At 30.4% G+C, this 14,581-nt stretch overlaps 2 protein-coding genes across 5 annotated transcripts in view; one reads left to right on the top strand and one right to left on the bottom strand.

The window, feature by feature from the left end:
* Nucleotides 1-13,855, bottom strand: part of LOC123704699 (tubulin beta chain-like) — a 33,362-nt gene extending 19,507 nt beyond the window's left edge. The window contains exons 1-2 of one of the 4 annotated variants that reach the window (XM_045653133.1): nucleotides 13,810-13,855; nucleotides 887-1,092 (exon numbers count right to left, since the gene is read on the bottom strand). In XM_045653133.1, coding sequence (XP_045509089.1) covers nucleotides 887-943 — 57 coding nt within the window. In that variant the 5' untranslated portion in view covers nucleotides 944-1,092; nucleotides 13,810-13,855. Of the gene's footprint in view, nucleotides 1-886; nucleotides 1,201-13,809 lie in introns of those variants that run through there. The other 3 variants (XM_045653134.1, XM_045653135.1, XM_045653132.1) reach the window with 3 other exon arrangements.
* LOC123704701 (transmembrane protein 267) lies at nucleotides 4,428-7,091 on the top strand. Its single transcript, XM_045653136.1, has 2 exons — nucleotides 4,428-5,107; nucleotides 5,669-7,091. The coding sequence occupies exons 1-2, from the start codon at nucleotides 4,829-4,831 to the stop codon at nucleotides 5,996-5,998; spliced, it is 609 nt and encodes a 202-aa protein (XP_045509092.1). The 5' UTR covers nucleotides 4,428-4,828; the 3' UTR covers nucleotides 5,999-7,091.
* Nucleotides 13,856-14,581: the final 726 nt, after the last annotated feature.

Here is a 14,581-nt window from a genome sequence, read left to right as displayed (position 1 = left end):
TGATACCTAATTCAATACTATAATATTTGAATAAACAAAATGGTTTTGCTTTCATTTTTATGTACACAAGTTTTAAAGGGTTAGAATAGAGAGAGAGAGATTCATAAAAAATTAAAATCTTTCGTCTCATTTGGGGCCATCCATAAAGTACGTCACACGTAAAGAGGGGGGGAGGGGGTCGACAAAGTGTGACATGGTGTGACAAGGGGTGGGAGGGGTCCTAAGTTTCGTGACATCACATTTCAAAATCTAGAGGTACTAATCGCGTAATTTGAAATATAAATTAAACTAAAAAATATGTCCAACTCTATCTTTAGGGCAATACGGTTTAAATTGTTTTGTGGACAATTTATATTTATTCATTAGTTTATTTTTTTGTTATTGTTTCAAATATTTGATATTATGTTGATTTCATAAAAAAGTACTTAATTTAAATGGAAATAAAACTATTTTGAAACTGCTGTTTTAATTTAATAATTTTTCGATGTTAAATTGCAAAACATGTGACGTCACACTAGGGAGGGGGGGGTCTTAGAAATGTGACCACCTGTGACAAGGACGGGGGGGTGCTCAAAAACTCATGAAATTAGTGTGACGTACTTTGTGGATGGCCCCTTTGCACATCGTGTCATAAACGATAACCTACTGAAATAATGAAAAATTACTTTTTTTATTTGTCTGTAATACATAGTTTTTTTAGGAACTAATTAGTTAATTAGTCACAATCAAATTCTACATTCTTTTAGTCATTTACACAACAATCTATTAAATCTTTATTTAATTAGCGGCCAAAAAGGTTTCACGATGCAGATGCCGGCCGTCGCTGCATACATTTACGTAACCTATTGCACCGATAAATTAAAAAAAGAAACAAAAAAATACCAACCTTTGATCCAATTTGGTTGCCACACTGGCCCGCCTGCACATGAACTATTTCACGCATTTTCACAAGAGACTAATAAAAAAACAAATAACACAAAAATTCACTCGATTTCAGTATTTTTTAATGCACATTTCCTAGCACTTTGACAAACTTGGAAATCGAATATGTTATCTATATTGTGATAAGGAATGATAAGGATTATATCGAACCTGCAGAGATAGACCTACGTGTCAATACGAAATATTTGCTGAAATAGGTCAGAATAAAATGGATATTGAATGAATTAGGTGTGGTGTATTTCTATCGATGATAATTATATATCGACCTTCGGTTGTATGTTGTAACATTAGGACTAATTTTGAAGTTTATTTCCTGAACGAATGTCACGTTGTTAAAAAATAAATTTAACGGTGTTTAAATACCAGTGCAAACTTAGCAACCCATCTATGGAATTTTGGGTCGAAAACGACCTTGATCGTTAGGTCCCCGTTAGGTCCTTTAAGGTCCCACAATTTTTTCGTTAGGTCCCCTTTAGTTTTTTTTTAAATAATTTTTTAAATTTTAGGTATAAAAAAATGCAACTTTAGTACCCCATCCATAGAATTTTGGGTCAAAAATGACCTTAATCGATAGGTCTCCGTTAGGTCCTATAAGGTCCCACAATTTTTTCGTTAGGTCCCCTTTAGTTTTTTTTTAAATATTTTTTTTATTAATTTTAGGTATAAAAAAGTTACACTTTAGCACCCCATCCATAGCAAAATTGGCGAATTTTATCAAAATCGTATTCTTTACCGTTAGGTCCGTAGAGGCCCATCATTGAAATTGTTAAATTATTTATGTTATTAAAATCTATATATTAAATAAAAGAAAGTCGTGTTAGTTACTCCACTTATAACTCAAGAACGACTGAACCGATTTAGCTGAAAATTGGCAGGGAGGTAGTTTAGAGCCAGGAGAAGGATATAGGATACTAAATATGTACCACGGGCGAAAACGGGGCGGACCACTAGTTATAAAATAATTGAAACCTGCGCATGCGCCTTAGAGCATTAAGGCATGCGCACATCATACATAAACAATGCGAAATTTAAATTGGTATCGTTTCATTTATTACATTTAAATCAATAAATAAATCTTGTGTCTATACTAGTCACGTCTGGTTCGAAAGATGAAACTGGCTTTTTATTTCGAAAATTTATTTGGCAACACTTGACCGTTATCTGTCATTAAAACCTGAGTTGTTGATGTGTCAAAGCTTGTCAAAGTGATTTTTTTTCTGCGATTTTAGCTTAGGATTTTAGTGATTTCTAAAAATAAAAAATTAAAAAAAATATTTTTGAAAACTGAGTTGAAAACATGACGAAAACTTTAAACTATGATTAATAAATTTAAAATGAAACAATTTGAAAGAGATGTAGTTTTCAAGGAAAAACAAGAGTGTTTACGAGAAATATCTCAATGCATTGTTAAGTGTGACTTGATATTTTGATGCTTTTCATCTTGATTGCATTGCACATTATTATAAGTAGGTATGATTTGTTTAATATTATTATTATTATTTTGCATGGATGATACCAGTAATCCAGTTAAAAACTATTCAAGCAACAATATAAAATTGAACGATCTGTCCGTTCAAAATGTTTAAAGACACAAAATCAGTATCTCGACGAGATTTATTCTAGGACCAAACGGTTATTCATGTTGAAGAGCAGTACAAAAAAAACAAGATGGAATAACTGCAGACATGGAAGAGTTAATGATGTCAGAGATAATGATAGTGATTCTTATTCTTTATTCGCGGCTGAACGCGGCTTTCAGATTTAATATGATTATATTGATTAAACAAAATTTAATTGTATTTTATTATGTTTTTTCTTACTTTCACTAGCTGTTCTTTTTTTATCTGTATCAGATAACTGTACCAGATTACATATATATAATATTATATAGATGAAGATGTTGTTAATCTCTCAAAAAAACAAAGCTCGTAATAATAAATTAAAGTATCAAAACTTTATTTCCAACTATAACCTAAGTTACCATATGATGATTTTTTGAATTTGCCGCCTTTTCATTCGTTAGCCGGACTCTATCACTATCACTACATAGTATAAAACAAAGTCGCTTTCTCTGTCCCTATGTCACTTTGACCTTTGTACGCTTAAATCTTTGAAACTACGCAACGGATTTTGATGCGGTTTTTTTAATAGATAGAGTGATTCAAGAGGAAGGTTTATATGTATAATAACATCCATTAAATAGTGGCGAAGTACTGTTATTTTTGAGGTTTCTAATGTGATGTCGTAAAAAATTACATGTTTTCCGCTTAAATTGCAAACGCAGGCTGAACCCTACGAGTTTTATCAAAATAATGTACTAAGTATTATGTAAAACCTACTTTTCAACCTAGAATTAAAATAACTATTAGTGTATTAAGTAGTGTCAATCTATGGTGTATATATTAATAAATAAGCACTCTCAGAACAATAGATTTATTTAATTAATGAAACGATACCATTTTAAATTTCGCACTGTTTATGTATGATGTGCGAATGCCTTAATGCTCTAAGGCGCATGCGCAGGTTTTTATTATTTTATAATTTTAATAAAATAAATAATTCAACAATTTCAATGATGAGCCTATACGGACCTAACGGTAAAGAATACGATTTTGATAAAATTTGCCAATTTTGCTATGGATGGGGTGCTAAAGTGTAACTTTTTTATACCTAAAATTAAAAAAAAATTATTAAAAAAAAAACTAAAGGGGACCTAACGAAAAAATTGTGGGACCTTATAGGACCTAACGGAGACCTATCGATTAAGGTCATTTTTGACCCAAAATTCTATGGATGGGGTGCTAAAGTTGCATTTTTTTATACCTAAAATTTAAAAAATTATTTAAAAAAAAACTAAAGGGGACCTAACGAAAAAATTGTGGGACCTTAAAGGACCTAACGGGGACCTAACGATCAAGGTCATTTTCGACCCAAAATTCCATAGATGGGGTGCTAAGTTTGCACTGGTTGTTTAAATGTTTATGATATTATTTTGATCGTTTATTTACGTTATTTACATAAATTGTAATTAAATAGAGATCAATAGGTAGGAAAAACACCAATGTGTAGATATGTAAAATAATATTTAATTTGTCGCGTTATAAAAATTATAATATCTATAGATTACATTATAATATTCGTAGTAGGTACATATTCCTGTGGGATCCGTTTTTTTTCTGTTTTTTTTTTTAAATATCTAGAACATAATCAATGACTGTCAAATATTCAGGATAAGATAGAGGTAGTCAAAAATTAAAATAATTTGTTGAACATTTCCAGTATGGAAATTTCCATTATGGAAAATATTTTGTCCCTTCAAAATAATATTTTAATGAAAGATACAATAAAGTAGAGCGAATTAATACCTACATGGTTTTTAAACTAATATTTTTCTGTCAGCTGTCATTTGTCAAATGCCATCTATATTTTGACTGATGCCTTGCTATAATCAAAGAGTGTTTGTTCTAGCCTAAGGTTCTAGCCGCTCCAAGTTGATCAAAATATCTGCATTTTCCCACTCAGTTCCAAATGTTAAATGTCACAACCGAACAAGTCTAACTGGCTGAAATTTGAGTCCTGTCTCTCCCATATATACTGGACATTGGCGAAGTCCCTTTTTATTGGGTGGAGCCATTAATTAAGAGAAGAAGAAGAAGAAGAGAATACAATTACTATTAGACTGTGAATATAGAGGTCAGAGGAGCTAAAAAATGTAAATATTGTAAGCGCTACAAAAGTTTGAAAATTTATTGTTTTACAATAAAAATATGTAAGTAAACGAAAAACGAAGAAATCATGAAAGATATCACCTAATTCAGACAAGACAAGAAAATGTATAAAAAATGTTCATAAAAATTGAAATGAAACTGCGAAAACAAGCAAAGACATGAGGTTCATCAGTATATTCCTGTCGGTATCTATATTTGTTACAGCATTTATTGGTGATTATATAGTTTTCGATACAAGATACTCTAATGCCTTGATATATAGAGCTCTAACAGATAATTTCATACACGCAAGCATAGGATTTCTCTCAGCGCTGTTATTTTTCGTAAATATAGACGTGACGAGGCAAGCATGGTTGTACAATGTTATATTTTGCACAATTGTTTCATCTTTTATTGATATAGACCATTTTATTGCTGCAAAATCTATACATTTCAAGGTAAGGTTCAATTTTTATTTATTTAACTATTAATTGTACCTAAGACACTATTTAGTACTAAAATACATACTATATAGTAGAAGTAACTATAGTAGTAACTATTTACTATTTCAAAATTGGTTAAGAATGAATTGTTCCATTATTTTACACATTTAAGACTAATTAATAGATATTTTGTTGTAATCAACTCTCTACTGTTATTTACTAAAATTGAAACTTTATTAAGGACATTCTTCAGATGTGACTATATAATTAAAATGTACAGTTATATCTATACTAATATTATAAAGCTGAAGAGTTTGTTTGTTTGAATGCGCTAATCTCAGGAACTACTGGTCCAATTTGAAAAATTCTTTCGGGGTTAGATAGGGGTGAAATGATGATGATGAATGATGATAGGGGTGAAACCGCGCGGAGCAGCTAGTTTATATAAAGACACATATGTATTACAATTTTCTTTTCTCTAAATTTCACTAAATAATATTATGTATTAAGATATTTTTCTTACTTGAATTTAAATAAATGAGCCATTCATATTACTAACATAAATATATTTTACAGGATCTAACAACATTGAAACAACGGGGGTTCCTACACTGCACTACATTATGGATAATCATCACATCAATTTTATTTATATACAGTTACATGTATAAAAAACTGAACATATACATTTTAACGTTCATGCTTACAATAGCATATACTAGTCATCACATTAGAGACGCTAATCGCAGAGGTATATGGATTTATCCGTACGGACATACACAACCAATACCTAAATATATTTATATATCTCTTCTTTCTATATTACCTATGGTATTTGTATATATTTATCAGTATTTCAAACCGGTGGGTAAAAATACTGTTGTACAATATAATATTTTAGTATAGTATTTAATACTGTGATTTATATGTAAAGAAAAACATTTATTTATTGAATAAGACTTCTTCTAGAAGCACTTTTGAATCGTCATAACATTTTTTAACATTTACCACCGATTCGGAAAGCAGTAGTTATCTATGGAGAAGAACCGGCAAGAAACTCCATAGTTGCTCTTTTAAAATCATGTCAATATTACAATTTAATAAAAACTAACTTTCCCTGCAAACGTTCTGCCATACTCTTGTCACTTAGGGGTATGAGAAATATATGTTGGTTGATCGAATCTAATCAATAGAAATACAAAATTTCATGTGAATTGGTCCAGCCGTTTCTGAGGGTTATGGTAACTAACATTGTGACAGGGGAATTTTATATTAATAGAGAAGTTAAGTTATTTCTATAGATATAGCCTAAAGTTATAGAAAATGTTTAACTAATAATATATTATGACAATAAATGCAATATAATTATTAAAATATGTCAATATGGAGTCAATAGTACATTGTTTAACCCAGTGTAAAGCCTGCTACTCATCTGCAGCAGGGGCAATATTGGAATGGCACCCTTAATTGTGATGTGTATAGGCAAACAGGGGCAATTTAGAGAATAGTGTAACCGCCATGGAACGAAATTGTTCCAATATTGCCCCTGCGGCAGCCGGCAGGTATGTGAGTAGCCGGCTTTCAGGATAGGCCTCTTATTTTGGAAGATTACCCCACTTAAAAAAAAAGGCCTCTTATATGGGATTAAGTTATTATTTAGTGCCAGTTGGCAAGTACATATTTATTTGATTATAAGATTTTATTTATATTTATTACTGCCTTGGTTATGTTAATTTTTTGCATATTTATGTAAAATATCACAATATAATAGTAATACTACTTATACCAGTAATAGAATTAACATAATATACATACTATAATTTTATATAGGCCGTTTAAAAATGACTTTGAAAAAGTTATGGAAATTTATCACAATTTGTTTAAAATTAATTACATAATATTAATTATTTTTTTCATATAAAAAACCGTTGTGGTGTACCTGAAAAATTATTGCATTCGAAAATTTTGTCGTTTTTATATATAAAATTTTGTTTTTTTACGTTTGTGTTAACAAAAAAAATGTTTTGTGAAGGTGTACCTGAAAAATTATTGTATTCGAAAATTTTGTTTTTAAATTTTGTCGTTTTTATATAAAATTTGTTTCTGTTTGTGTATTAACAAAATAAATTTCATTTTGTGTGTGTTTATCAGCTGTCAAATTTTACAAGTGAAGTTTACTACATTTGGGACTAGATGGCGCTGTACTAAATATTGTATACTTGTTTAATGTTTTAACTTATCAAGGACTGGTTTGGTTTTATAATAAGAAATGCAGTTCATTGACATACTTGTGTATTTAGGGTACTTTCGAAAATTTCTTTTAAGGATTTTTTTGGTTTTAAGTACCATATGATAATATTACGATGGAAGTATTTTGCGTTGATTATTGTATTGGCATACTTAACTAATCATATTATTTGTTATAAAACCATTACTTGATTTATATTTTTATATAAATTATTAATTAAGTAAATCAATATACTATTTACTCAACTATAATTATTTTAGTGGCTTTTCATCATAATATGAGACCGGATAGAAATTTCTATGGAGAACAGCTAGCAAATAACTATAGTTAGTTGCTTCTTTCAATTCATATTATTATGTTAGTACCTAGAAATTTCAAAAATAATCATCACTATTAATAATGTAATTCCCAAGAAATAGTCTACATAGAATAAAAAAGTACCTAATTGTAGAAATAGGGTGATTGATATAACGGGTACCGTATATTCATGGGACACAACATGTTTATTTATGAAAAATAATGATTTAAATTTGTACTATCTATACCTACTATAAAAATGAATCGAAAAATGTGTTGGTAAGCGCATAACTCGAGAACGGCTGAACCGATTTCGTTAATTCTTTTTTTATAATATTCCTTGAAGTACGAGAATGGTTCTTATGGAGAAAACGTAAAAATGTACCACGGGCGAAGCCGGGGCGGACCGCTAGTTATATATACGTAAAACCGAGTGATTTTATATTTATTGTTTTCGTTGTTTGTTTATTTTAACTTTTTATTTTTGCAGTGATAACTATTATAATGTTATTGTATAATGTTTTTAATGAAATATACCTATATGCTTTATGGACTTGTTAATTTACGGTTGTTTTATTTTAATATACCAATGAATTATTTATAGAAATATGAATGAATGAATGATTGAAAATCCTTTATTCCTATAGACATGAAAATATAAAAACATAGGTACAATACATCTATACTACTATTATTAAGCTGAAGAGTTTGCTTGTTTGTTTGAACGCGCTAATCTCAGGAACTAAGCACTGGTATGATTTGAAAAATTATATCGGTGTTAGATAGTCCATAGATCGATCGGAGTAGATACATGACTGCAATAATCTAGAGGTATAGCTTATTTCTACAACTAAGATTAGATTAATTTGTTCAGGCATTTCAACAAGGGCTCTATTAAAAAACTTATGTACCTAATAGGTAATATTATAACTCACGGAAATCCTCACTGAATTGACTTTCATATCTATGATTCGGTAGATCCAATTTTAAATCGACGTTACTTGTAAATACACTTCGTTTTTCTTTGAATTAAAGTTTTTCTTTTTTAATTGAAACACTATGGGAAATATATCATGAAATCTTAAAGTAAATATAAAACAATAATGGAAAACAAAACAGCCTGAACGTTCCCGCCAAGATTCGGAACAAGCAAAGGACTAATTCCATACAGCCAAATGAAAAAAAAAAAAACAAAGGACTAATTCCATACAGCCAAATAAAAAAAAAAAAACAAATTCAATTTATACATATTAAATATTAATTAACTTTTTTAGTAGTTATGTTTTTTAATAAAAATAATTAATTATATTCTTATTTTTGTTTTCATTATATAACGATATAAATTTTTTAATTTAAATTCAACATTCGATCAAAGAGGTTGTCAGCGCTGGCAACAGAAAGCGGTCTATATCAGGCGGGAGTTGAAAATTCAAAATTCTGTTGGTCTTAAGGTGATGATAAATGGGCTATATCTAACACCGAAAGAATTTTTCAAATCGAATCAGTAGTTCCTGAGATTAGCGCGTTCAAACAAAAAAACTATTCAGTTAGTATTATTACAGTATTAGTACAGAATAAAGATTAAAAACCATATTAGGTGTATTTTTGAAAAAAAAATTTTTGTAACCAAATAAGCTAAGTACGAAACTACTGAAACAAGTTTTTTCAAGTTAAAATTATAATTTATTCATTGTTAAATTAATGAATATGAATATTTCCGATAAAAACAGTATTTACGGAAAGTAATTGACTATGCTAGAATAGCGTGTAACCAAGTATAGAATTAAATTTCACTTTACTTATACTTTGCATGATTACAAAGCAGTTTATATGAACTTTTCAACCGAATTCAAACAATATTTTTAAAAAAGAGCTTGTGTGCCGAGCACACGTGTCAGAAGTGAAACTTCTTGGCAAGGTTCATAGTTGTATATTATTACTAGCTGTGCCCCGCGGTTTCATCTGCATTGCTCCGCGCCTGTTGGTCTTAGCGTGATGATATAAAGCCTAGCCTTTCTCGATAAATAGGCTATGTAACACCGAAATATTTTTTCAAATCGGACCAGTACTTTCTGAGATTAGCGCGTTCAAACAAACAAACTCTTCAGCTTTATAATATTAGTATAGATAAGTACTTTACGCCCACAGACCATCAATGAACAAAACTACTATGACCTAAGGTACTGTAAGTATTAAATTATCTGACCACAGTATTACATCAATTGACAGCGTTTATAAGTCCATTTCCTGAAGAGTAAATTTTCATTATAGTGAAGTAACATCTTGATATAAAATGAAAATGGTCAATTACATCGTTATACACCTTCGCTAACTGTATCATTTGTAATGAGATTTTACGATTTTGTAGGCGGCGTATTACGGTTAATAATTTTTCGCCTTGGCGGTTTATTTTATAGTTATTTTACTATTTAAGTAATGGATGAATTCAACAAAATAAGTGATGAACACCTCGGTTTGACCCAGATTACAAAAATACTGATTATTAGCTTATCTACACTAATATTAAAAAGCTGAAGAGATTGTTTGTTTGAACGCGCTAATCTCGGGAACTACTGCTCCCATTTGAAAAATTCTTTCGGTGTTAGATAGCCCATTTATCGAGGAAGGCTATAGGCTATATATATCATCACGCTAAGACCAATAGGAGCGGAGCAATGCGGGTGAAACCGCGGAGCGCAGCTAGTATGAATATAAAATTCTCGTGTCACAATGTTAGTTAACATACTCCTCCAAAACGGCTGGATCGAATCTCATGAAATTTTGTGTGTCTATTAAGTAGACCTGAGAATCGTCCAACATCCATTTTTCATACCTATAAGTAATAAGAGTAAGGCAGGACAACGTTTGCCGATAGATGGAGAATAGAATAGACATAGATGGAGTTGTGCGTCTAAAAATACATATTTGTTAATTAGTTCTACATTCCACTACAATAACTTCGCACGTTCTTATTAATATGTTGAATGTTCACACGGTCACACAGACTTACAGATGTATGTGTATTGTTTCGTATATTGGAAAGTATTCATTTTATATTTAAAGTTGAAAGTAACTTCTAGTTTCTACAGTTACTATGTATTAGCCACACTGTCAAAAGAGTGTGGATTCGATATTACCATAGATATAACCTATGCTATGTAGTTAGCTATGTTTTATAAGGTAGGCTACCTAACTTTAATTTACAGATAGAAAATTCCAGACCTATCACCTATCTTTTTTTCAAATAGATGTATTCTTAAAACTCTATGTGTACACCCGTAACGTACGTGATCTATCGTTTATGTTTTTATAGACAAAATGCTCACATAAGCGAAGCGTTATATGCCAGCTGTGCGAAGCTAGAGAGGAAAATATGAAATTTAAGGAAAAATTTAGCAAAAAATTTTGACGTAATTTTGTTGTTTAAGTAATTTTTACGTGATCAGTGTATGCATTACTACAAGTCGCTTCGCGCTTAGTATACCAATAGTGGGACATTCTGTATATCAAGCGTTCAAGCCTCTATAATATGTGTGGTACGATATGTACCCATTGTATATTGTACCACAAATAAAACTCGTATTTAATTTCAAGCCATAATCTTAATGTCTCAGGTATGATATCGCCATTTAAATACCTACAGCGTCAGTAAAAACTTTATGTATTATCACCTGTATTATTCTGAGAATTTACTTTTCCCAAACGTCCGTAAGCAGGTTACGAGTCGACGGAGAAACAAACAAACAAAAAATTCTGATTACGATTTCTCGGCATCTTATCTTATACTTCCTACCCATATTAAAATGCAAATATTTGTGAGGATATACCTAGGTATGTATGTTTATTACTCTTACACGCAAAAACTACCAGACGGATTTGGATGAAACTCTACAGTAATATAGGTCATACATCCGAATAACACATGATTTATAGAAATACTAGATTTTGCACGCGGGTGAAACCGCACGGCACAGCTAGTACCTACCTTTTACGCGAAAGTTTGTAAGAATGTTTGTTACTCTTCCACGCAGGTACAGCTTATCGAATCTGTATGAAATTTTGCACAAAGATAGATAGATAGTCTGGAATCTAGATTAGCACATACCTAGCTACTTTTTAACCAGATACCATACGGGTTACGATCGCCTCCTTGGTACAGTGGTTAACGCGTGAGCGTAGAACCAATTGGGTTCGAACCCGGTAGAGACGAAGAAGAAAATGTCGGTCAGGCAAGGCACAGAATACCTACTTGTCCCTAAAGTAAATCGACCAGTGAAACAGATGTATGCGTGATGATGCCTATAGCCTTGCTCGAGAAATCGGCTATCTAACAACGAAAGAATATTTAAATTCGGATCAGTAGTTTCCTGATATTAGCGCGTTCAAACAAACAAACTCTTCAGCTTTATAATACTAGTATAGATTTAAACTGGCGAAGCCTGCGACGAAAACATACAAATGGCCTACGAAATATTATATACTAATATCAAATTTCAGCCAAATCCGATTAGTAGTTTTGGAAGTACGCGCGAATGAGCAACACATACATAAAACTACAAAAAAAATCTTTTCATTCATAATAATATGATGCTACATACATTTTTATGCTTTAAGAATTTATTTATCTGATACAACATAATTACCTATATAACTATGTTTATAACGCATAGTGTTGACTTTTGTGTTATAAGTACCTACTTACTTATATTTTTTTTTAACAATTACTCTATGCATGTACCTATAGTCAAAATGCGTAAGAAAACTAGGTACCTACCATTTTGTTTTTATTAGGTTCTTACTACTTAGGTATAAACATTTTTAATTAACATTTTCTTTCTTTCATTCTTAATTGTTTTAATGACATGTAATTTCAAAATATAGGTAATATTTCTCTGTATAAAATTTCATCAACATTCTATCTCTAGTGATCTCTCGCGTGATTAAGTTACCAACTTCAAACTTTCGCTTCTTTAATAGCAGAAACAATTAAATTTTGCGACAGCCGACAACAGCTGAGAAAAACTTAAAATAGATAGGTACCCACCTTTCAATTCTTTTATAAACTTCACACTTTTATTAGCTTCACCTGTATTTTTTATGTAACCGACTTCTTTTGACTCGATTTTACCCCACTTTAAACGGACAGATTTAATTCAAACTTTGTACACTTATCAAGGATCACTGATCAGTGACAATACAACAATTTCTTATTATAAAGTTCAATCATCAACAAAAAATACGTTTAAACTTTAAGCGTGTTTATTAGTTTATTTTTAATATTTTTTATTATTTCTAGGTAGATTGTTAAGTACCTATCACAGATTATAAAATCGTTATTACGGTATAGATAGTTATTGTATAAATCTGTATTACTAGCTGGCGCTAATGTTTCAAGACATATAACTTGGGGTATAAAAAATATAAAGACCAATTCTCGAGAGTCTCAGACCTACCAAATTACACAAAAAATAATCAAACCGGTCACGCGATTTCGGAGGGTTTAGAGTTACAAAGACACGAGCATTTTATCCCATCAAGATATTATTATTAAAAACATTTGTTTTGTATGTAGGTACTTAGGTATGTTTGTATTTATAATGTTTTGACATAAAACTACGACCGATTTCAATAATTCGTTCACAAGCAGAAAGCTACATTTTGAGTCACTTAAGCAGCTGTAGGTACCTACTTACGTATTTTATTTCTTTTTATCTCTGGACAGCCCGGGCGAAGCCTGGACGAGCAGTTAGAATATTATGTTAAAAGTACTTTATATACCTAGTTAGTATGTATATAGTATTTTATGTTTAAAGATATTATAATTAATATAGGTACCAATGAATAAAAATAATATTTAAATGTATGTAATATAGAAATAACACCTCATAGGTATCTCGATGTTTTAACAATGTAGGTACCTAGGTAGGTTACGATATAATAGGTATGTAATTCTTACAACAAAATATGTTATCTGTTTGTTTATTTAATTACACCGGTATTATTTACGTTCTTATTATACTTCCGATACCACTAAATGGAGTAGAAACTTTTATTTTAAGAAACCTTCATCAAAAGAACAACTTCACGGTAACACGTAAAAAAACACGAACGAAGCACAGATACCTAGTTAATAATATTACAATAATATAATATTGAATATTAATAATATTACACTTTATTTGTCACAAGCAGTAAACACAACGCGACCTCAACAGAAAATCAACGCAACTGAAGCAGTCGAGTGAGACAAAATGAAAGTTTGTGAAATAGGGTTCCGTAGATACATTAATTATTATTTTAACGTGTATTTTAATAATACTAGAAAATAATATAGATGTAGATAATCATAACTATATAGTTATTTATGAATAATAATAATTATTATTAATATAAATATAATTGCATACGAAATACCGAGAGAATAAAAGGAAAACGATTAAGTAGTAGGTACCTACCTAATTTAAAACTTTGTTTAGATTCACGGATACAAAAATAAATTTGCCCATAGAAAATCCTCTACTGTCTGTAGCCAACATTTTTTCCCGTGTCAACACGACCAAACATCAGAATGAATCAGCCAAAAGAAAATATCAAAATTTTTCAATACGAAGAATTAATACATAATTCAGAACAAGCATTTTAAATATATATTATTTTTAAATAAAAATGGGTCATCTATATAGATTGATATGAATATCAGATTCATCTCAGCCTAAAAATAAAACTTCTTTATAATATAAATTCCAATAAATTGTACGGAACCCGCTCAAACTACGTCGTTAACAATTGTCATGCATTCAAGATGATTGTTACCGTTTTTTCTAACGACTATAATACGCTGATAAACTACGTCTATGCTTTATTTATAGATTATCAACGATATTTTGTGCTTTGGACAGAAATAAAACATTTATTTCAAGGTTAATATGTACATAAATATAGGT

The sequence above is a fragment of the Colias croceus genome, chromosome 30 (assembly GCF_905220415.1).
Source record: "Colias croceus chromosome 30, ilColCroc2.1".
Lineage (NCBI taxonomy): Eukaryota > Metazoa > Arthropoda > Insecta > Lepidoptera > Pieridae > Colias > Colias croceus.
Note: the sequence above shows the minus strand (reverse complement) of the source record. Positions and strands in the feature narration are given on the sequence as shown.

Excerpts from the sequence above, each read along its gene's own strand:
- LOC123704701 (XM_045653136.1), top strand. The coding sequence starts at position 4,829 with ATGAGGTTCATCAGTATATTCCTGTCGGTATCTATATTTGTTACAGCA. Across the intron at positions 5,108-5,668 it reads CAAAATCTATACATTTCAAG|GATCTAACAACATTGAAACA; the intron begins GTAAGGTTCAAT and ends TATATTTTACAG.